Here is a 25,415-nt window from a genome sequence, read left to right as displayed (position 1 = left end):
CAGTCACAGTAGAGACAACAGTGGTGGGAGACCATATTTGATCAGACTTATTGTAAGCATCTGCAATGAACTTGCGGTCTTGCTACCTGTGCACTGGTTGCTTTGAAGATGGAGACCAGGTCCAAAACACTTGTAGTTAGCTGCCATCTTCAAAGCAATTTTAGTGTGTCAATGATCATAAGACTATTATAAGTCTGCGAATGAATGGGGTCAAGTTGGCAATTACATGAAATAATCACGAATCTATTCTGTTGCCGCACAGCAAGAAGGTCCTGAGTTCAATTCCACCATCAGGCCGGGGTCTTTCTGTGTGGAGTTTGCATGTTCTCCCCGTGTTTGCGTGGGTTCCCTCCGGGTACTCCGGCTTCCTCCCACCATCCAACAACATGCAACTTGTGGGGATAGGTTAATTGGATAATTCAAATTGCCACTAGGTGTGAATGTGCGAGTGAATGTGAGTGCAAATGGTTGTCTGTCCCTGTGTGTTGGCCCTGCGACAGACTGGCGACCTGTCCAGGGTGTACCCCGCCTCTCGCCCAATGACAGCTGGGATAGGCTCAAGCGCCCCCCGCGACCCTGAAAAGGATAAGTGGAAGCGAATGGATGGATGGATGGATGGAATCACGAATCTATGAAATCTGTTGATACAGAAATTATCATTAAACAGAAATTCACATTAACTTCTTGCATTCAGAGTCCAGCTACAATTTCATAGATTTAAAACAGAAATGTGGATATTCTGCTACAAATAGTGGCAGAGCTGCTGCAGGACAGTGGATTAACTACAAAATGACATAATCTCGCTTTTACAAAGAAATATAACCTGAATGCAATTAATTGGCAATCAACTGAGTCTCGTATTGCAAAGAGATGTGTCACAGACAAGTTACACTTATCTGCACAGACTGACTCAGATTGGTTACAGTGTGCTGGAAAATCTGTCTGCATTTATAAATTAGATGGCAGCTATTTGTAGACCTTCACCAATCTGTCTGAGAATGAGTCCAGACAGTCTGAGCTGGAGCGAGACTGTTTGGATACAGGTTCCCTCCTACTAAGTGACCTCTGCTATTGTCACTTAATAGTGTTCACCTAGAGGTTAAGGGCCTTGCATGCTCAGTCTCTGGGTGACCAGTTGATCATAGCAGCTACTTGCAATCAGTTTCTGAATGTGAAAAAATTCAGTGCAATCAAAAGGCAACCACTAATTTTTGCTTGTCGCCAGAAGGTTGCCATCCAATTTTTACTGTAGTGTGACTGAGCCATTATGGTCACTACGAATCAATATGAAGTTGCTGTGAATGATCACATTCAAACTACAATGAAATATTAATTTGAACGAGTGTTTTTTTCATGTTTTGACGTTTACAGTCACCAGCTTTCAACCCACTACATGAACACCTATGAGAGATTCTGGACTGATGTGTTTAACACCTCCACACATTGGAAAGCTGGTGGTCTATACTCTCAGTAGGCCTGCTTTTTTGGGCCTCTATAGCTACGTTATAACTGCTTTGGCCGGTAGATTGCAGGATACTTAGAGAAACAGCATTGAAGATAATATGGGACATTTGGTAACCCAACACCTTAATGAGACACTTTATGATTGTGTTTCCTTCAATTTGCACTTGTCTGTAGTTTCATCAGTAATCAAACCCTCTAGGGCAAAATAGTGCTATGCTGTGATTTGAGCTACATGCTATCAAATCATTTCTGGACCCAGAAAAACCGTCATTAATAACCAACAAACTAGCACTGGAATTATGAATTATTGGAATTCATAGTGCTTTGTAAACCAAAATTGTAGTATTTAAAGCATTTTTTTATTTGTAAACTTGGTCATTTTTAATCCTGAAAAATCACAATAATAACACAAATTCAATTCAGCTAATTCCATCTATCCTTTTTTTTTTTAACTGCTTATGTAAATCATGATCACGGGGAGGAATGTGTATACCCTAAACATGTCACCAGTCTATCACAGAGCTGACACAGAGTGAAAAGCAGCCACATACCTCAATTCAGAATCACCAATAAACCCAATGTGTTTTTGGACAATGGCAGGTAGCCAAAGCTGACTGAACTGCAAACTGAAGAGGAACACAGAAAGACCACAAACTGTCTCTCTGTGTCTTCATAAACTTGGGTGATAACAGTGATGACAGAGCATCACAAGTATGGTGTGAAAACAGCTGGTGTATTTCTCATAAATTTGTTGTACTTGCCAATAAACACGCCGCCTCGGCTCTTTTTTTTTCACGCTGGTGTGATTGTTCTGTGAAGCTCAGCCACCACATGTCCTCAAGAGAGGCATGCAGCCAATCTTTACAGAAATGTATGAGTTTTAGCATTGAGCTATGTATGTCATATATGTTATCTTGGATTAAAAACTCCTGCTAGAGCACCTGTAGTCAGGGCTAAGTGATAATCCAGAAAAAAAGTGATTGGGACCCCTGCTTAGAACAGATCCCTTGGGTTTGAATATCAAAAGCCAAAGGATATAAATTGATGTTGAAACATGCTGGCTAGGCAAATTCTTTCTTCTTATTCAATTTCACAGAGATTACAGTTTTGATCTTATTCACTATGTTACGTTTCAATCTATTCACCAATGGCAGCTTTGAAGTTGGAGGGAGATTTTAAGCAAGGCAGGTATAGGTTAACAGGGCCTTGCTAAGCCTATGACAAAAAGACACTGAGACGGGCTCTGTCTCTCCTGATCCACAGGGATGGGGAAAGTAGGCCAGGCTCGGTGTCAGACTGCTGCGAGGATCAGGACACTGGAGTTGTTGACTTGTGATCAAAGTTGCTTTTCACACTTTGGATGTCAAGAATCTCACAGGAAGAGAGATTTAAAGCATCCCTCACACACATGTAGGTCATATTTTTAGAAATGAGGCTTTCTAGTTGAGTGCTACGTCATCTCCAGTAACCTCAAGAAGCAGCCAGCCTTTCACTAATACACATTATCTGCTCATGGAAGTTAAACTATTCACCCCGTCTGCCCCATCAAAGATGCACTAACACAGCCAAACAAGCACAAAATACTGACATTACAACCTCACTTGCAAGACTTTGGATCAGTACAGTATTATGCTGTATTACTGTGATGCAGTGGAGACAAATTTCCCAACTCTAGTCCACAGGTAGAATGGATATTTACAAGGGTGCTGAATCTGCCCATGCACTGCACACAGACTCATATTGTTGGAAATGGAGCTTGTTCATGTGCAACAGACAGAGAGGACTCATCATTTCTAAGCAATTAGACCAACAAATCAAGCTAATGCCGTGGGTTAACAGACAACCATCCCACTAATTTGCAATTAATACTCTGTTTGTCTGTTGACAAACTCTGTAGTAGGCTCCAGCGCGCAGATGACCCTGACAGAGACCAAGGCACCAAAACAGCCAGGAGATACTGTGGCTCGTCACGTGTTGTTTGTCCCCCCACACCCCCTCCGGAAATCTGTCTGAATCCATTGCGAGTTATAATCAGACGGCGAATCACGGGATCCCGCGCAGCCCACGATGCCGACGCGCGCTGTGCAAGCGCACACCGAGTCCGGCGGTGCCTGGGATTGGGTGGAGGGAGTGGTGGCTGCGGACGGAGTCACAGGATTGGTAGAGTTCAGCGCCAAAGTTGTTGACTCATAGCTGAGCAGCTCCTCTCCATCCTTCTCGGCACGGAGCTGTCCAGGGCCAGTGGTGCTGAAAGTCTCAGTCTCCGACGCATCGTCGGAATCATTTCCTACTTTTTACGCTTTGACTGCTCTCAGTCATCCTTTGAAAGTTACAAGTCTGATACTCATTTAAACGACACTTGGTTGATATCTGCCCATCATCGCTCTGTCCAAGAGCGCATCGCAACTTCAACTTCTTAACCGATCAAATCGAGGACTCTCCAAAGCGCAGCTATGGCTTTCATGGTAAAACACATGGTGGGAGGACAGCTGAAGAACCTGACAGGAGGACTGACGGAGGAGAAATCCGAAGGGGAGAAATCAGACGCCGCCGCACAGGGAATGACTCAAGAGGAATTTGAACAATATCAGCAACAGTTAGAGGAGGAAAAGTAAGCCAATGATTGAAGTTTCTGATTGTAAAGTTGTGATGAAAAAAGCCTGTGTGTCGGGGGTGAGGGGGTGGAAACGTGGCATGCTTAAACAGTGTGTTTTTCTGTGTAAATAGCAGAAAGCCCCCAGTGCGCCGCGCGCTTTTTTTTACGCACCAGTGCAATAATATGAACACTCCACGCACAGCTGCTCCTCTCGCCCAGGGAGCTCTCCGTCTCTTTGCTTCGGCAAAAATGTGTAGCGCCGTCTTTAATTTGGGATTCCTGGAATCATTCTTCCACGGAAATGTCTACAGGGATTCGTGCCTGTGGCAAAAAATGTTCCTAATGCTGTGCGTGCGGCTGAATAATGAAGCGGACTGTGGTAATTAAAGTGGTGATTATTAGAGGGCAAATAACCAACAATAATACAAATTAGTTTCGGCTTTTAACCGACTTTCATCATTGTCATTATAATCATACAGAAGTAACTATTCAAAATGACAGTGATTTTTTTTTTAATCTTATCTTCTCTTATTTAAAACCAGGCGATGCCTGCAAAAATATGCCAAATATTGCCTTTCATTAAATTGTTTTATTTAAAGTTGTAATTCACTTTTTTTCATTTTTTCCACTTTATATCAGTTCAATCTTTCCCTTATATCTCACCTTCCGAAGTTCATTCTTTACACGTTGTTTTATTATTATATTTATCATGTAGTTTAATTTCAGAGTGCACTAGGCGAGAACATAAGGCAACAACAAGGTCATTTGGCAAACAGAGTTCACCCAGGAGACAGCATCTCACTATTGATTAGTGTGATCCTCAGAGCAGAACTCCACGTCACTCTACTGGTCATATAATAAGCTACTATAAATAATCCAGGATAAGGATTCAGATCTGTTTTTTGCAGAAAAACAAAACAAAACAAAACAAATAAACCTGATTTTATTGGTTTCTATCTGCAAGTTTGTTCAGAACCCAAACAGCACTGCATACTCTGTCCCGTTGTTAAAAGGAAATTATCCAACTGTATCGTTCCCATCATCTAACACGTCCATCCAAAGTGTTTCACTGTACCATGGGCAGACATTTTCTAAATGAGTAGGAGGTGAAGTTCTAACTCTAGCAGTATTAACACTCAGCTCAGCCCACTGAGCTCCATAGGAGGCATGATGAGATGCTTAATGCTCTTCCGTCATAATGTGACCTTCATCGGAAGTTTGTTATTAGTCAGAGGTGCTGAACATGAGCATAGATCACTGAGAAGCTCGTTCTGCTCAGAATGAAGCAGAATATGGTTTGTGAGGGCGGGTTGGTGATACTGACATGTCACATACACACATTTTATTACCCTCAACGCGAAGGCCACAGAGACGACCCCAGTCATCTGATGCCCTTGAGAAAGAAAGTCACAAAGCCCCGCTCATTGGTTGCAAGTGAGCGCCACATGGCCTCTTGGTGTTTGGCCTACTCACGTTGATATGAAGTGAACTCAGGCTCACATGGACGCCTCCATGAATGCTGCAACGCCACATAAAACGACCTTCCACTGACACATTGGGTACAAACACTTTGTGAACAATGCCGCTGGTCTTGGAGTGTCCCTCTGCTTTTAGATGATGCTGCTGATCTAATCCTTTTAGGCATGCAATGCAGCCTCTTTCACTGTAGCTTTGCTTTGATTAAAATCATCAACGGTGTTTGTGTTTGTATTGCTTTTTGTTTCTGTAATCATGCTATGCTCAACCTTAGGCTGTACACACAAAATTGTAAAAGATTATATCTGCTGACTCATAATTTATAAGAGGCATATCAGCTAATTTAGCAAATGATGGGGGACAATTATGAACTACACTAAAGCCATAAATATTCCAGTGACACTGAATGGCAAAGGCACTGCCAGGAGCCTACTGCCTGCCCTCTGCTGGAGGCCTCATACACTGTATAATGGACTGTTTTTAAGAGTTTTAAGAGACAAATGTAAGCAGGCTAAAATATATTTGATATGGCCCAACATTCAGTTTCACCAAGATAAGTATTTTTAAATGTCTCAGTACTTCCTGTGTATTTGGTTTAACTACCTGTTTTGCAGAGTAACTCACTCTTTTCAGTTTAAGGTATTTAACATGAATGAGGCTCATCAGGCAGACCATGCTGTACAGCTTAAGTTACTAAGTACAGGACAGACTGACAGTATGTGAGTGGTAATGAGTGCGGATCTTGTAGTCCACAACCCGAGAAAACTGAAATCCCTCAGAGGAAAGCCGGACTGTCAGGATGCTGCATCTGGGGTTTATAAGCATAAGCAAAACTTTTCTTGCTTTTCTCCCCATGGCGGCACTGCTGCTGCTCCACCTTCTGTTCGCTGTATGCCCTGTAGTTAGCGTTAGGAGGACACGGGGTAACGCTAGGCTCCAAGGCCTCCATGATCCAGATTCAGCAGGAGCCTTATGTTTATTTATACAGCTGAGATGCAACTTCACTTGACAGTAGAGAAGTACCAGATTTATTTTACAGCATATGTGGTTTGTAATATTTATAATTATTGGTGAGATACCCACTGCAAAAGTAAAGATCTTGGAGTTAACATTTGCATTTTCTATGTCTCATTTAAGTAAAAGCACATATTAAAAATGTATATATTTATATTGTCACCTCTGGTTGGAACCTAAGCTTCACTTTTTCAAATGTGCCCCAAAAATATTTTTCGTCCTCTCTTGCAGAAAAGAACGAGAAGCTCATTACGCTCAGAAGAAAGCTGAGCGAGCCACAGTTAGAACTCATTTCCGGGAAAAGTACAGACTACCAAAGGTAAATTAACTGAAATATGCAATAATCTAAAGAAAGTAAAGATAATCCTCCCCTTTAAAATCTGTGTCTTGAATAGGCAATAGGGATAATAGTACTACTATTAATACTACTTTTATTCAATTGCTGAGCAATGCTCTTTCTTTATGGAATACTTAAGTGTTACTGATTCATTAATTTCATGATGTAAGGTGACCTTGAGTATCATTAATACTTCTTATTATTTGACAGAACATATTCATATGTTTTCCAAGCCATGGAAGAGCTTGTCCTTTCTTTGTTGGTCCTGGTGAACATGGCTATACATCAAATATATATTACCTTTGTCCATGTGTGTCCACCTCAGAATGAGATGGATGAGACCCAAATCCAGCAGGCAGGGGACGATGTGGTGCTGCCCACAGAGCTTGCCAAGATGATCGCCGAGGACAACGAGGAGGAAGCTCACAAGCAGTCGGTGCTGGGCCAGCTGTCCAACATCCAGAATGTGGACATCGACCAGCTGAAAGACAAAGCCCAGGCCACACTGGAAGACCTCAAAAAGCAGACGGAGAATTGCAGTCTGATGTGATCTGGCCAACTCCAAGCCCAGGAGATTAGAGTTTTTCTTGTATAAATATTTTCAGAGGCAGAGCTGCTCCGGGGGTAGACATTTTCTCATTGCTGTAGTGGAATGTCAGTTGGCAGAGCCACATATTAACAGTTTTTTCTGGTCGTGCAAAGTTAAACAGAAGCCTTATAGTACGATATTTTGGCCACATCTTACTAACCTACGATACAATTCTAGCCACAATGACAACTAGGTGAAACGGCTTAATTTGCTTGCCTTTTGACTTCCCAATATCTTAAAAGGTCACGAATGTCATGCATATTTTTACATAAATTGCCAATTAGCCAAAAATGTGGCTCCTCTCACTGAGATTTAGCCAATTAAAATATCTCTGCCCTTAGAGCAGTTTCACCTCTGAGAAAGGTTTTTCCAGTGTATTAAATCCTTTACTCCCTATAACCTCCCCAGCTCTCTGTACCTCATGTGACCTGTGATAACACAATATGATTCTGCAGCAGAGGTCGCAGGTGTGTGTGTGTGTGCAGGATTTTATTGCTTCCAAACACACAGCAACTGATTTCAGTGATGAACACATGCACTTTCAATAAGCACATCAGTGAGATCAGCTGCTTCGTTGGAATGAAAGCACACATAAACGAGGCTGACACTGATTGCTGTGTTATGTTAAATTTGGGGGAGTTAATGTAGGTAAAAAAAAAAATTAAAGCTCGCTGTGTTTATTTTTCATGTACAAATGCACAAGATGATAGAAATGGGCTGATCTTGGTCAAAAGTAGCTTGCTAATGTTGCTGCATTAATTTTAGATATTTTCCTAGACATATCATTTAGATTTTTCTGTACTTCAGTGTGCCTTGGATGTCCGTACAAGGTTGTCTTCTTTTGAGCTCCAAAATCTAAAAGCTACTTTTTACAAAGACAAGCCTTCTTGATTTTTTTTATTTTTGGAAGATGTTTCAGTTTTTTTATTTTCTTCTTTCCTGTTTGATTAAAAACCATTAATAATTACCAAGCAAGCACAGATGATGTCTTGCTGAAAGTCCAGATAGATTTGCTGCGTGTAATTCCTGTGTTCCCAAATTTAACCTAGCATCAATATCAACTATACTGGAAGTATTTCTGCACATATGCTGCATTCATAGAATAAAAGCTGCTCAGTTAGAAGAAATGTAAATGCTTTACAAGTTGTATGCCAAAGCCTGTGTTGATAACACTCTGACCAACATTAAGGAAAAGGCACAAATACGTCCAGATGTGTAACTACAGTGTATGTGTATAAATCCAAATACAGAGTCCGCATTCAAGTATTTATGTTCTGTTAGATGTACAGGTATCTGTTTGCCTATACTGTCAACAGCGAGTCATTTTGTTTCCATCAACTCACCGGGTCTTGCAGTGTTGTCAACCATCAGGTGACCTTTGACCTGTCCTCCATCTCATTGACCCCTCCGTCTCAGTAGTGCTCTTTCGTGCTGGTGGATTTCGTGTTGTTTAGCCAGTGTGATGCGTCAAGTGGTGTCTTTGTAAAACAGAAAAAAAACTCACCCTACAGCCGGGAGTGCTCATGGTAGTGTTACAGAGCACCCAGTCAGTGTGGGCTTACTGTGGTATTACTGATTAATAGCCAAGTGTGAAGGTAGGGGTGACGTTAAGGAGGATGCTGTTGATGTTATGTTACATTCATATATGCTACATTTTGCCAGTGTTCAGTGTATGTAGCAGTGGTGATGAAGGTGATGTTGGCTTGATCTCACATCTGTCCCCAATCTCATTCCTTTTATGATTCTACGGCCAAAATCTTTTTTCCCCCCTTTGTGTTACTTAAGATTTTTTTTAAGTTTAAACTGTGGCCAAAAAGACTTTGTTAATTTACTGTATGAGTTTTAATTTCCTCACTGTAGGTGCCACACTACTGCTGAATGAAAACGGAGGCAACATTTTTTCACTATAGTGATTATTGTCATCTGTTAGAAACACAAATATATATATATATCTATATATTCAGAATATTTCAATAATACGAAGAAGAAGAAAAGTTGCAATAAGTCCTTTTATAAACAGAGCTACTAGAATATGTCCTGTTTCATCATGAGACGATATTCATGGGGGGAAATGAAGCCATAAAGCAAAACTCTTTGCTTTGTATGAGTGTTTGTGACTTGAAATAATAATTCAATAACTCAATAATAATAACAGTATACACATATATATGATTTCTGTGGTGTCATTCTGTGGTACAGATTTTTCAGGAAATGGCTGCCATGACACGCAGTTTTTCTTCTTTGACCTTTTTTTTCTTTCATTGTATCTCTGTCATTCTGTTGGAAAGTATTTCAGTGACTTCTGAGTTTTAACTGCAATAAATTTTTTTAATTATATTCTATTTATTAATTTAATTCATTTCTACTGTGTGTGAATTTAAATGGCTTCGTGGTGTAGTGTGTCATTTGTGCATGTTGTTAAATGTGCGGCAGCTTGAACACCAGGGGGCGATAAAAACACACTCACCATTACAGATTTGTCCATGAGGGAGGCTTCTGGGTGAGGCCCATAGATTGTGACTGACAAGTCAAAGCTGGGGTGTATTAACTAGTATTAGTGTTAAAACTAGTATTAAAAGATGTTAAGAACAGAATGTAATATTTCAAATGAATCTAAAAAATATCCTCATTATCTCTGGCAGCAGTGTGCTGACCGAATGAGTCAAGTAATCCACACATGAAAGAGGAAAGTTTAAAGGAAAAACCCGAACAAATAAGTGGAGAAACACAATGAATGCATTCACATATGCACCGGTTCACAGCATGCATACACAGTAATAATTTTTAGCTCAGGGATGATTCTCTATGTGAATGCTATGAATGCAGTCATGACTTTGAAATAGGGTCCAAGCACTTAAAGCAGGAGCTTCAATCATAAAAACTACTCAAACAGACACTGTTTCAACAGGAACAGCGACTACTGTCCATTCATCCCTATAGCAAAGACAGTAGGACTCAGAAGCTACTTTTAACTGCTCCCCTATTTGGAAGGGGGTTACCACAACAGGTAACTCTGCTTATTTGATTTGGATGCCCTTCCTGACCCAACACCGATGGGATTTGGGGTCGGGTCCTACCATGATTGAACTAGGGAGCTTTTCCTTGTTAGCAAATGTGTAAACTACCATATTATGGAGTCACTCTTCAAGTGATGAGAAATGTCACTGTAATCAGACTGTCATCAAGAATAATCTGTTGACAGATACATGGAGGGAACTCTATAGTGTGGTTGAGGGCATACACACATCAGAAAGTTCAAAGGTGCAAAATCCACAAAGACAAAGGATGGCAAAGATGGGGTGACAGGGGATTTCTTTAAATCACCTTGCCGTTCTTCAGCTGAGACATCTGAGTTAGAAAACACAAACACTGCAGATTTTCTTTAACTCGCGAGGGCAGCCATGGAACGCAGGATCTGCGTCTCATCACTGTCTGCGTGCTTTATTTATACTTTTCTGTGTGTCTGTATGTGTGTGTGTGTGTGTGTGTGTACAAAGATAACAGAGTTATTCTCAGAACTCAGAGCTGAGGTTCCCCTTTTCTAAGTCTGTATGCTCCAGAACAGAAAGAGGAAGCTGTAAGTTGTTTATCACAAAAGAGTTCATGTCAAAAGTTATTAGGTGAAAAGTCACGTAGACATGTGGTTTGCTTAGTGATCAATAAAAGAATACATTTCATGTTGCTGATCACATATATACAATTTTCCTTTGACATTCCCTCCTGTTGATCACAAAATGAAATGTACAATTCATCAGTGAGTAACTACTTGTCTTTCACATTTTCAGTTACTACATCATTAGTTGCACTTCATCTTCATGAAATAAATAAGAAAAGAAGTCTTCATGATCTTCATTGATTCTGGTACATCTGCGTATGCTGTGAGTGATAAACTTATCATCTGTGAAATTACAGCTTTTAAACAAGGAATAACTCAAATAAAGAAAAATAAAATAAAATCAGGAAAAATTCAATGACGATCAACAGTCTCTTTAAAACCTGTTAAAGTTGAGCGCTTCTTCCTGGAGAAGGATGCTGATGTCATTGTGCACTTCACAAAGTCATTCTGAAAATGTGGTCGGAGATCAGAATTAGTGCACTTGTTCCAAGGTGTTTCCCATATATGGCTGGGTGTATTAATATGCTCGACATGTGCGAGCAAACATAACAGTCTTTCTCTGTGGTCCTGTAAGGGTGAGCTTTATAGTCAAGGTAACCAGGAGGGTTCCTCTTCACACCTACATCTGGCTGCCTAAAGTTGATCGGATAGAGATTGGAGTGTGGGCTTACCCGACGGGGGCCCAAGAACGCACATACCACCCTCACCCCCGAAACAACCAAGCGTAGGCGCTTCCTCCTTGGTGTCGGGGCTTCCCGGGACCTCGACCTTTTTGCAGTGGCTCTGATGTATCCAAGAGGGTCTCTGCAATTTTACAGGCTGTGGGTGTTGTCAATAACACTTGATATGGGCCCTCCCAGCAGGGCAAGCTCCAATTTTTCCTCTGGAGCACACGTAACAGGACCCAGTCACCTGGTTTCAACCTACAAGAGACTGGAGAAGATTCATACGGCAGTTTATTGTTCAAAACAATATCCTTATTTTCTGGTAGTTTTGCCATCCATTCTGCCAGAGTTATTTCTCTGACAGATTTTTCTAAAGGTTCACTTGTCACTGAGAGTGGAAAGGGTCTCCCATGAACAGCCTCAAAAGGTGTAAGTTTTTGGGAGCCTTGTATTAATTTCATCCACATTTTTACTAGGCCTATGCATTCAGGCCATGGTCTTCCTGTGTCTTCCATGCATTTTCTGAGTCTCTGTTTTATAGTGCCCTTAGTTCTCTCTACTAACCCTGCACTTTATGGGTGATAAGCTTATGCTGAATCCTAGTGCTTCAGAGACTTTACTAATCACATCATTGACAAAATGTGTCCCATTATCTGACCTTATCAGAGTAGGGATGCCATATGTTGGGATAAAATGATTGCATAAACATTTTGCAACTGAGATTGCATCTGCTTTTTTCACTGGATAAATCTCTGACCATTTTGAGAATACGTCTATAATCACTAGAGCGTATTTTGAGCCTTGATTTTCACTTAATTCAATAAAGTCCATGTGAATGGTGTGAAATGGATGAGGTGGTGTGGGGAAATGTCCTCTTTTTGTCCTCAGATTGCCTTGTGAATTGTGTTTTTGACAGATCATGCATGTCCTCACAAATTCCTTTGCTGAAGTTTCAAAATTCAGAGTATAAAAGTGTGTTTATGACTTGGACCATCCCTCCCGTTGAAACATGGGTCACCCCATGTGTCACCAATGCTGCTGTTCTGTGTAGGGACTTAGGGAGTATTGGTTTACCTTCACAAGTCATTAGATCATTTTCTAGTTGTGCTCCACACTTTAACCATTTCTTCTGTTCTGTAGTTGGTGCGGCTTTTTGTTCATCTTTAAGTACATCAAGTGGTATTTGCATAGAGGATGCAGACATTAATGTGTCTACAGTTTGCTGTGCGGCTAACTTAGCTGCTTGATCTGCAAAATTATTGCCTTTAGTTATTTCTGATTTGTCTTTCTGATGTGCAGCACATTTACATAATGCTAACTGTTTTGGCAATGTAATTACTTCTAATAGTATCTTTAGAAGATCTCCATGTTGTACTGGGTTTAGAGTAGATTTAATCATTCCTCTGTTCTGCCAAATTTTTGCAAAGTGATGTACTGCTGAAAAAACATACTGACTGTCTGTATGTCTCTCTGTCTGCTTCCTTGACACAGTCAGCTCCTTTTATTGGCATGTAGTTCCTGTTACACACACGATTTCCTGTCACAGACACACCACAGGCACACATATTTCCTGTTTCTGCAGACTAATCGAACTCTTTGTCGAACTTTCCATACAGCAGTGTGGATGACCTTCTTCGAGTGAGGCCAAGTGTACTCGGGTTCAACTGACCACACTTCTCGATTCTAATGTGTGATTGCGACAATAAGTTTCCAACATTTGAGAGTTGTCTCATATGTGTGAGGTAAGACAAATTAGCTTAGATTTAAAATTGAAGTCACTGTGTGGGGTAATGTGATAATCAGAGTGTGCCTCAGTGTCGGCTGACTTTTTACTGCCTCTGCTGTGGCTGCACAGGCTTGCACACACGTAGCCAGGCCTGACACAACAGAGTCTAATTTGTAACAGAGTAAGATGCAAACGGGCGTTTATTTTGTCTCCAAATGCTCGTATTAAAACTGCTTTAATGTAACCTGCTCCTCCATCCACATATAAGTAGAAAGGCTATTTTCAACTTACTGAATGCTTCTTCTGCTTTTTCTTTGTAGATGCAACACTACATTTTTACTTAAGGCATTTTAGGCAATTCCTATTTTTTCAAAGAATTCATACGTGTCACACATCTTACATATTTCAAAGTTTTAAGTTAGGATTAAAAACTTTGCATTGCTTACAGCTCATAGCTCACAGCTCTAAAACTAGGCATTAGTAAATCATATGCCTAATCATTATGTGTCATTGTGATCCACAAGTATGATCACAAATTTGTTTTCCAAACCAACAAAACAAACAAACAAAAACAAAAAACAAATTGCCGATGGCATGAAGCCTTTACACACATGAGTCAGGACACAAAAAGAAAAAGAAAAAGCTGCTGCCAGAAACAAAGCAGAAGTGTGAGGAAAAAACTGAGCTCACAGACAGCTGCATGTGTAAGCTTTAATATGCAGCTTCTGCTCTAAAAGACAAATAAAATAAAAAATGTGTAACTTGCTCATCAGCTTGGTAGTGTCCACATATTTAATTCAGCTTCTCAAACCTGTAGCTTTAGCTGTTGTATACAGGGTTTAGCTTATTAGTTATTAGTATAGGATTGCTCTTCATCTCAACAATGTCTCATCTAGGATGACAGGTTTTCAATCAGGTCAAGTATCTCTATGCACCTGATTAGTTTAGGTATTTTCCTTATTTTCTTCATCTCATATATCATTATACTGAGTTTGAGCAAACCTCAAGCTTGAATCAGACTACTTTTAACAATTATCCACCTCACATCATAACTGACTGAGGTGCCTCTTATTATTAATATTATGTCATTATTAATGTTATTATTGGTTGTTTTTTTTTTTTTATAACAGCAGTAGTATATTTCAATATTTTATTATGTATCCATCCGGGGCTGGGGGTGATCTGCAGCTTCACCCCCTCCCAAGCTGGAGACATTTACCTTTTCACACACTTTCCTTGGCTGAACAATGACACAGCCTTAATATACCTTATGCATTTCTCTATTTTATTTAATATGTTTTCGTGTGAATTATCTGCTTTCATTCATTCTATTCATTCTGGGCATGGTTATCTACCCAATTTTGTTTCATTTGTTAATACCAATTTACAGGTTGTTATCCTTCCTATTATTAGTTTGAATACATAAGCTCTAATTTAATTTAGCCTTTTGTTTATTCCACTTTATTCCTCTTGTATTTATATGTATTCAGTTGGGTCTGTATCCAGCCCTTTTTAAACTTTGATCTCTAATCTTTTACTTGATGAGGGATTATTATGTTCTTCCTGATATGGGTGAATGTATAGTGGGACGTTTTGTTTTCTTAGGCTTTCTCCATCTACAAGCACTAATTTGTCCGGCGCCTGGACATTTCTTTTCTAACCACTGCTCGTCAGCAGTGAGTTTGGTGGGCTGATTCCCCATTATCACAGAACTGCAAAGCTCTCTCTGGTACTAGATTCCAGGGTGGTTGCTGACACGCCCTTCTACCCTGTGCTATCCACAGGGCGGTGTCAGTTTTATGAGACAGAGCTCAACCTTTCCCTTTTACCACCAGTACTTGGGCTTATGCAGGATACACAAAGAAAACAATAAAAACAATGGAAGTAGTTCAGCAGCTTATTGTGCTGTAAAATCAACTTACTTCCAAAACACATATACATACACACAGATAGACATTTGCGCGCTGATTTGTCACGAAGTATTTTCGGCTACTTCTGAAACCAGTCTGAATATAATTTATTACGAAGTAATTGCGGCTACCTCTAAACCCAGCCTAAATTTAGTTCCTTCCGGCGAACTCAAACCTATTTCACGTGTTTATTTCTTTTAACCCTTGCGGCGGGTTAGACCCCTTTAGACCCTTGCGGCGGGTTAGACCCCTTTAGACCCTTGTGGCGTGTTAGACCTACTTAGACCATTGCGGCGGGTTAGACCTACTTAGACCCCTGCGGCGGGTTAGACCTACTTAGACCCTTGCAGCGGGTTAGACCTACTTAGACCCTTGCGGCGGGTTAGACCTACTTAGTGTTTTCTCACCCTCAGTCGTCTTTTGCTGGTTGTTCAGGTCATCTGGATCCCAACGTCGTGGACCAGAACTAAATCACCGGCCTGGACCCGAATTCAACGTCACAGGACTCTCACCTCTACCTAGAGAGCGCTGTCGACAGACTTCAGTGCTGGCTTTCCCACGACGTCAGGATACAGCAGTCAGACCTTAAATTGGAGTCACAGAAACGTGTCTGTTGTTTCCATCGCTAAGCTCGAAGGACCAATTTAAATGACAGGGGATTTCTTTAAATCACCTTGCCGTTCTTCAGCTGAGACATCTGAGTTAGAAAACACAAACACTGCAGATTTTCTTTAACTCGCGAGGGCAGCCATGGAACGCAGGATCTGCGTCTCATCACTGTCTGCGTGCTTTATTTATACTTTTCTGTGTGTCTGTATGTGTGTGTGTGTGTGTGTACAAAGATAACAGAGTTATTCTCAGAACTCAGAGCTGAGGTTCCCCTTTTCTAATTCTGTATGCTCCAGAACAGAAAGAGGAAGCTGTAAGTTGTTTATCACAAAAGAGTTCATGTCAAAAGTTATTAGGTGAAAAGTCACGTAGACATGTGGTTTGCTTAGTGATCAATAAAAGAATACATTTCATGTTGCTGATCACATATATACAATTTTCCTTTGACATGGGGAAAAACGTAGAGTCAAATGGGCATACTGCATATTTCAGACTGGTGATGTATCCAGTGTGTACCCTGTATGTCATCCTATGACAGATAAGATAGACTCAAGTTCACCTGTGACCCTTGACTCTTGACCCTGAACTGGAAAAGCAATTAAGAAAATCTAAAAAGGTGGATGTAAGGATGGATGGTCATTTTTGGTGGGGTATTATTATTATTATTATTATTATTATCATTATTATTATTATTGTTGTTGTTGTTGTTGTTATCACATAGGTACTATTATTTTTGTTCACTTCCTTCATTTTAGAAAGGGCCTTAGTATAAACTTATATACTAAAAATAGTGTAGTTAATATTGTTTACTAATCATGAATACTGTTAGATTATCATTAGATTATAAAATATAATTTAATTATATTGTACTATATAATTTATCATGACCCATTTCATTACTCCTATTTAGACCTAAAAATTTTCTATGTTATATAATATGTATTTGTTAATGATTAGCAGTTGTTGTTGTTGTTGTTGTTGTTGTTGTTGTTGTTGTTGTGTAGGTAAGGTTTCATTAGTCATCACTGAGCTCAAATTGGCGCTGCAGTTGGAAGTGTTGAAATCTTTGAACTTCAAACATATGTCTTCAATCTGGCTTTTGACTGAGTGTTCTTTTCAAGAAGTTACTTTGTTTTTATTACCTCATTGTGTCTAAGTTATAGGTTTATTTTTATTTTTAATGTTTTCATTTTAACTGCTCTCTAGCATCGCAGCATTTTTCACAGACTGGAGCTGGCTTGTTCTCGTACATTGTGTTTTATTTTATTTTTTATTGCTCTTAATTTAACTGACGTGCTTTTACTTTAAAGAATATTTTCTTTATGTTATTTCCAGGATGTTTTATCTTTTTAGTTTATTTTGAGTGGCTTTGACTTATTATACTCTGTTAATCATCTGTGAGACACAGTGAAATGCAGTGATTTGCATGAAAAGTGATATGCAAATAAAGTTTTTTGATTGACTGAGCTCACATATATGCACTAGCTGTCTTTTTGTGAGTTGATCTGCATGTTTTCTCTAAGATGTCTGCTCTTGTCCAAAACGTGATCAACTGGTTTTAGTGTATAAACCCAACAAAACAAAATGATATTTTAACACTTACTTAAACTCTTTTTAAATAATAATTACCAGTTACCGCTTTATAAATTTCATCCAAACATTCATTTAACACTAAAATACATTAAAGTAAGCTAAGCTTAAGTTTAAAAGGCCCCTAATTTACTATTTAAAGTGTTACCTGCAGTTCCAGCGCTGACTCTGTCCCTTTTAAAGACACAGAGCTGCAATAATTACCAGCATGTTATCAGTTCTTTTGCATTCTTGCAGATTTCAGGTTGGGCACCCATCTGCTCTGTGTGGTTTGTGCAAAACTGGCACAGCCCCTCTCTGAGGGCAGACCTGAAGCTAGAAAAGTTCGTTTCCATTTCAATGGCAGGAACGCCTGGGCTATTGGTAGTTTTCAAGTGTGGTGTGAAAGGGAATCGCTGTAAAATATATTGATGCTGAACCCCTCTCTATTGATAGGCTGCAGTGCGTGAACAATCTTCAGGCTGGAAAGACACTGGGCCACTGCATGGCCAATCTGACACAATTAGGGTGAAACGGGCCAGAAAATACTATTCTCTCTCTTTCTCCTCTATCAATCGAGGCTTAAAAAACTCTGCAGAATGGGGAGACGAGGGAGGGGGAACAGCGACAATTAGCGAGAACCTTTAAGTGAAAATCCTCATCGGCGAGGAAGCCATCACTGAGGTTTGTCCCTGCTCCGGAGGAACAGATTTGTTTTTCTTCGCTGAAATTTGGAACACTGAAGTTGCAGATGTGAGCTTCTTGCAAAGGAATGTATTTTGCAAGCTCCCCCTGCCTGCCACCCCTTTCACTTATGTTTTGCTACAGGAGGACCACACAGATCCTGGGTTTCATACAAGGAAAATTATAAACAGTTTCATCCAGCCTATCTCGTCATATACTGAGAGGATTTGTGCTCAGAGCTGTGCTGCTGTAGGCCTGGAAATGGGTCCCACGGCTGACTCCTCAGTGACGACCAATCGGTGGCCAGGATTGTAAATGAGAGAAGGGGAGGGAAAGGGGCGACTTTTTCTTTCTTTTTTTTCGTGGCGGAGGGGTGTTGTGGAAAAATGCTCGGCGGACCGTGAAGCGTAACAGCCAGAAGAAGGACAAAGACGCACATAGCGGGGCAAAATGGGACTGAGAGAAATAGCTCTCAACTAAAAAACAAAACAAAACAACAAGTTTGGAATGAATGCGCGGGTGGATGTTAAAAGTAGTTGCGCTGGGAAGAATCGAAACTAGCAATGGCAGGAGAGATGAGTTCTAGTGTAGTATCTGAGTTGTGTACATTATTGTAGTTAGAGCGCGTGTAAACTTTGGATAGACCAATGGCGCGTTTCACTGGCCACCTCAGATTTGCACCGGTGATGCGGAGACAGACTGCACTCTGGAGTTTGGATTTCTCGTTTTTGAATGGACATGCTTCCTGGAATGACTTTTCCGTTTCTTGCAACTACGCGTGGTGAATCCCCTGAGTCAGATCCTGACTTCTACTGTTGCAAATCTCACCAGGAGGAGCCAAACTCATCCAAGGTGCAAAAGTGAGTGGAGAATTTTTGAAAGAGCTGCACTGGTAACAGGTTGTTTGTTGCGAAAACTCTCGGATGAAAAGAAAACTTGTATAAACTTCAGTGTGAAAGTTTCTGTGCCTGAGTCGCTCTGATCCTAATGTGCTGGTGGAGAAAGTGCACGTCACCGAACTACAACTCCATCCAAGCATGAAATGTTGGTGCAGCGCCCTGGCACTTCTCCCGTGGGTGCTGGTGGCCTTGGATGCACAGCTAATATGCTGGCAGGCGCTTCTGCGGTGCCACAACGAACCCGAGTGCGAACTTGCATACAATCAATACATGACAGCATGTGAAGGTAACATCAAAGGAACTAGAAAGCAATGCCCCAGCCACTGCATCAGCGCGCTGATAAGGCTGAATCACACCCGCAGTGGGCCAGATCTGGAGACCTGCGACTGCGCTCAAGACCTGGACTGCCTCAACGCCAAGCGGGCCATAGAGCCGTGCCTGCCCCGCAGACACCCGAAGGACGCCGGAGGTATAGGGTGCATGGAGGCCCGGCAGCGCTGCGAGGAAGACAGCAACTGCCACACCTCCCTCACAGCCTACTTGTCATACTGCGGGCAGCTGTTCAATGGCCGGAAGTGCTCCTCCAAGTGTAAAGCTACCATTCAGCAGATGCTGTTCATCCCAAACGGCATGCTTCTGAACCGCTGCATTTGCGATGGAGTGGAGAGGCCTTTCTGTGAAGTGGTCAAGGAGAACATGAGCAAACTTTGCTCCATAGGAGACCACAGCGTTGTTTCAGACCCAACTAAAGATTATGAAGATCCATACGAATACGATTACCCTAAAAATGACAAAGAGGTGGATTTTAGTGAAAACTCCTCTGCTTCTCAGAGCTTATCCAGAGGCGTGTTGCCCTTGTTTCTTCTTACAGCACGGATATTATACTGAGAGGATGGGTATTTTTTTTTACAGTTTTATGAATAAAATGTACTGTACAAAAGTAAAATTATCCCGTATTTAATTTAATAAGGACTTGGTAACTTTCTCAAAGACACTTGAGCAGGGCGATGCTTTGCTGGCAGAGGACTTGAATTCAGGTCTGCAGGATGAGAAAAGTTATTTTTTCGTCCCTGGGCCCCTCAGACTTCTCGTGTTAGTTTCTTGGTGACAGAGAGCACTGTAATGGTTTGTGTAAAATTTCCACAACCTTAGTAATTCTCCATGCACATCTCACTCAGGAAGTATTTCCTTTCGATTCGTATACTGTACATGCTCCTTTTAGTTTTCTGAGTTAAAATTCCCCACCTGTTTAAGTTAAAAGAAAGCCTTTGTCAAAAATATCAAAAAAAAAAAATTCATGTGGCAGTGAGAGGAAATTAACCAGACCGTATTTTGTTGAAGCGCACGACCACTTTGTTTGCCCTCAAACAGCTCCTGTTTATTTGGTTTGCTTTCAATGGTACTTGAAGTGTGGCCTTATTAAGACCTTGGATAAACATTGGACCCATCCAGTTTCTATTTGCTTTGCTCTTTATTTCAGGGGCCTTTTCATTGTTGCAACAGCCACACTTCAAATATTTGTAGGAACAGTGAGAGGACAGGCAAGGGTGTGGGATCAAGTACTTAAATTAACTGAAGCGCTTCTCCAGCACTCTGTCTTGTTCCCCTCCCCCATTTGAGATTGTTTTATTGAACTTTTCCTGAGACCACCCTCACCCCCTTCTTCCTCCATTCTACTGCCTACCCCATTTGAGGCCTCTAAGGAGAGCTCTATCTTTATTACTGCTTTCACAGTGCTGCTACACTCCAGGAACAACTGCCAGCTGCTGGTGTGAACAAGTCAGCGTACAATATCTACAGTTTGTCCACAAGACTGCTCACATCTACAGGTGGTCTGACAATGCTTTGCTTTCTTTATCCAAAATGCAATGTTGGATTTAAGCCACATATATGTAACAAACTGTGCAAGTTAAGGATGAGTTCTTAAAGTCAGGTTTTATGAACTAAACAAATTTTGCTGAACAAAACATCTAAAGTAACACCAAGCAACACTAAAGCAGCAATGCAGTAAATGGTAAATGGTAAACAAAGCAGTGTCATGACAGTGTGTGAACATCAAGAAGTAGTCTTGTTGTTCACTGTGAGCAAACATAGTTATAATTCCTTATATGTTCCTTATTTTATGTCACACAGGTTGGCTTGAAGTTGAAAGTGTTTCTTATTTCATTTTAAAACGTTTGTCAGGATATTTTTAAATTAAATGATTTTACCCAGTTATTTTCTAAATGACACACACACAGATAAACTCAAGTTAATAATATGAGATTTTTACAACTTTTTCAAGTTGAGGATCCTTTCCTCAGTAATTGTACTTTGAAGTCTTTTGTGTGTTTCGAGGCTGAAAACATCAGAGCAAAACATCACATTCATATTTGTACTTGCACACATTGCTTTGAACAGCTGCTGGGTGGTTGATTTTACCTGTTTGCAGGTCCAGGGACTGAAACCAGCAGAATTTCAGTCTGACTTCTTACTTCCACGTTATGCTGTTTAACAAAAAGGGAAAATTAAAAACAACGTTTTTGTTAGTTTTGATCACTTTTTCTGAAGCTGCCAGTTTGTGTCTTTGCCACTTGAAATGCAGTCTTAAACAATGAATGTTAAGTGTTAAATTATGAAGCTATAGTATGAAGAATGTGTATATATTTTACCGTCATATGCAGTAAAACAAGTGTTGCTTAAATGCTTTTAATATAAGCAAATGTAGCTCAAAGTTTGTTCACAAAACCTGTTTTTTGGATGTAGTTTTTTCAATGTTTCCTCTCATTTTTTGGGAACATAGCAGTAAACTCTTCAGCACAATGTCTTCCTTCCTCCAAACTGGAGGATGCGTTTTATAATACATATATGACCTAATGTAGCCCAAGAATAAAAAGGAATAAATAATGTTGAACTTTTAACCAATATGTGCTTGATTTTTACATCATTTTCCTGTCATATTTTTGGTGATCGTACATTACCTCAAAGTCAGTGGAGCATTCATGACTGTATGTGCATAATTAATGATAATGTTTTTTTTTTTAAAAGTAGTGTAGAGGAGCTATGCGGTAGTTTTCAACCCATTCACCTTACACACAAAAGATCTGCAGTCGGACACTCAGAGGAAACAAACTCAGTCTCAGGGGCTCACAAGCTAATGTACTTAATGCTAGTCCCAAAGCTGGATAAAAGGGAAAAGGAAGGGCATCCGGCATAAAATCAGTGCCAAATCAAACATGCAGATTCATCCGTTGTGGCAACCCCTTGGGAAATAAGGGAACATCCAAAAGTGCCTAGATATTTCAGTGGTGTATGTGGCATGAGCTAAATCAACATTAAAGTGGCTATAATGTGTAAACCTTCACATACTAGCACTTATTATATTTTAATCATATTTCTTCACATTAAAGTTTCACTATAAAATAGTTATATGACGTTACCATTTTGGGTTCCTGGAAACAGTCATTCTCAAGTCAGCTAAGGGACTGAGTGGGTTTGTTTTTTCAGTATTGCTTTCAGTACTGGATGCTGTCTTAATTTTACCTTTTGTTAATTTGAGATGGGCGGTAATGGCCAGGTTGTAAGAGTTAGGAAGTTCTGAAGAGTACTATATTGCATTGCAAACACATGAGTCATAGTCACGTAGATGTAAAGCACAAAGCCTTTAAAAGGAAAAGGTAGAGAAAAGCAGCTAAGCTGATATTGGAAAGCATTATCATATACCTTCAAACTTTCCCAGTGTCAGCGTGATTTTGCTAATGACCGAAAATATAATGAACTACTTCAGAGCAAGCCACCATTTGGTGCTTCCTCCACAGTTACTGAGGTATTTGCAAGTCATTAACAAACTGTGAAAAGATCATTAGCATTAGCAGTTAGGTGTGAGCTGAGCTGCACACCTGTTCTGCAAATGTTACTTTAGTCATGTCCAAATGGTACAAACAGTGGGACAAACACAAAAGGAATAAACTGAGGAGTAAAGTTTTTCCACTATACTTGCGTGACAAAACAGACCTACATTTGTTGAGTAATTACGTTTTGGAAGTTTGTTACTTGAGTTAACAGGTGGCAAATTTCAGTAACATCTCCAAGCCTGGAGAGAACTTCTACACAGCCTTTACTGATTTTTTTTTTTGTAAACCACAGGAATTCTCAAGTAGGTCCAACTGTCTGCTGTCATAAAAACAGCGAGATAGAGAAACAATGCAGCCTATAGCTACAATATAGCACGACTCTGTCTCATGTAGTTAGACTGTCTTTGGTTCAGTCTGTCTTAACCACTGCCATGCATCTTAAAGTCCTCCAAAAAAAACCCCACCCTGTCCCCCCAATTCTGGGAGCAAAGTCAAAACAAACATGCACAGAGGAGCCTTGGGGAGTTGTGTGTAGAGGAGAATGGGGGGTGGGGTTACAGAGGGAGCAGTGTGCTGGAGCCCATTTTCTAAATTATCTTTATTCAACATTTCTTTAAAACAAACCCCCCTGTTCCCCCGGCTCCAAAGTGGGGTGACCCATGGATTTGGGAGGTTCTTATGTCATACGCATACAATGTTCCATTCATGACAGCCATGGAGCCATAGCAACTAGCCAACCTGCTCTCTATGTAGAAGGATGATGGAGTCAAGGTCACCCAGCTCCTTAGGGACCAGAACATACAAACCCCTCTTTATAGGCAACAGTGATACCAGCACTACTCGCTTGTAGCTTTAACAGTACCAACAGAAAAAGAGAGAGAGGAAGGGAATATGGAGACTGATCGAAGCCACAATGCTGTAGGTCGTGGTTTAGGAGAGAAGGATCGGTGATGTTTTGGAGGATGGGGTGGTGGGATAAGTTTTCCATCTAAGAAGCTCCCATTCTGGGCTGCATTACTGTAAGGCTATTCAGCAGACTTTTTAAGAAGGCAATATAAATTGGCAGTACTCCCAGAAACAACAAAGCAAGCACAAGGGTCAAAATTGCATCCAAAGTTTTCCTGGCAGCAACATGCTCGCGCTATGATTAAAGCAAAGAAACTGAGCCAACACCACGGGCACCGACAGCCAATTAGAGCCCCCTCCATAGCACAGCCACAAACTCATCACCCAATGGTTCTTCATCCCGTTGCTTCGGGGCCATGCTGTTTCTGCTCTAACCATACGGTCTGGTACTGATTTACACCTGGCATGACCAGGTGATTGTTATTAGCTAAATGAGAGCACAGAAAACAAACATTAATCTGAGTCCTGGTTTTGAAGACCGCTCGTACACCTATGACAACTACAGCTGCAGTTTTTTAAGATATCAAAATACATCTCTTTCTGATTTTCACAAAACTTAGTTGTCTTTTGATCTATTGATCCAGTTTTTAAACGGGCAATTTAATATTGGAAATAAGTTGGAAAAAGTGAACGTGACAGAAATAAAAAAAATAATAATAATCAAATTCAGAACTGCGGAAATCAAAATATCCTGGCTTTTAGAGTTTAGCATGAATTAAAAACACACACACAGAATCATACATTTCCTGTAATGGAGCAGTGCTGTGTTTCACTGGAAACTGCATGGTAAACACGTCTTTCAAACTCCACACTTTCAGTTTGTAAGACAGGCCTTGTTTTCCCCCCAAAGAGGCAAAAATCTTATTTTTGGGGAGAGTGGGACAAACTAAGTGATCTTTGTGTGTACATTTTACTTTTCCAAAAAAAGATAACAGTAAGCCAGAGCTTCACAGAATAAAAATGTGGAACTATCATGTTAGGTCTTCAACTGACATAATTCTGTGAAAAAACCTGGACGTAGCATTCTTGGCAAAACAGATTATGCAGATGAAATAAATTCCTCACCATTCTCCAGTTTTTGTGACATTTTCTGTTTCAGTTTCTGTAGTTTCCAGACTTCTATATAAATCATATTATTAATAAGTATTCTTACTTTTCCCTTCCCTGCCTCCCTCTCCCCACCCCTTGTGGACACGAGCCAGCTGTTTCTACAGAGCGCACTTCCAGATGATGACGGTGGCGAGGAACCAGGAGCGCTGTTCACACGAAGACAAATAAATCTTTGCAAAGATTCTGAAAAATGAGCGTTTGCGATGTGCTGCTGACAAAACTTCAGACTGCACAACTTTTAAAGATTGCGATTTTATTTTGAGACAGAACTGTCATTTGTGATTTGTCATTTAATAAATACATATTAAAAATCACACTGTATAAAGAAATTAAATAATGAAACAGTACAGTAGCATGAAAATCTTGCAAACAAACATACAGCATAATATTTTTGATATTGTATTAAAGCTCC

At 40.4% G+C, this 25,415-nt stretch overlaps 2 protein-coding genes across 2 annotated transcripts; both read left to right on the top strand.

The window, feature by feature from the left end:
* Positions 1–3,609: 3,609 nt before the first annotated feature.
* On the top strand, positions 3,610–9,789 carry cplx3b (complexin 3b). Its single transcript, XM_031746572.2, has 3 exons — positions 3,610–4,075; positions 6,782–6,869; positions 7,213–9,789. The coding sequence occupies exons 1-3, from the start codon at positions 3,918–3,920 to the stop codon at positions 7,435–7,437; spliced, it is 471 nt and encodes a 156-aa protein (XP_031602432.1). The 5' UTR covers positions 3,610–3,917; the 3' UTR covers positions 7,438–9,789.
* An 8,694-nt stretch (positions 9,790–18,483) lies between these two features.
* Positions 18,484–22,054, top strand: LOC116325632 (growth arrest-specific protein 1). The gene has a single exon (XM_031746588.2). The coding sequence runs from the start codon at positions 19,293–19,295 to the stop codon at positions 20,040–20,042; it is 750 nt and encodes a 249-aa protein (XP_031602448.1). The 5' UTR covers positions 18,484–19,292; the 3' UTR covers positions 20,043–22,054.
* The last annotated feature ends 3,361 nt before the right edge of the window (positions 22,055–25,415 follow it).

Source organism: Oreochromis aureus, linkage group 1 (assembly GCF_013358895.1).
Source record: "Oreochromis aureus strain Israel breed Guangdong linkage group 1, ZZ_aureus, whole genome shotgun sequence".
Lineage (NCBI taxonomy): Eukaryota > Metazoa > Chordata > Actinopteri > Cichliformes > Cichlidae > Oreochromis > Oreochromis aureus.
The sequence above is the reverse complement of the archived record's forward strand: the minus strand, read 5'-3'. Positions and strand labels throughout refer to the sequence as shown.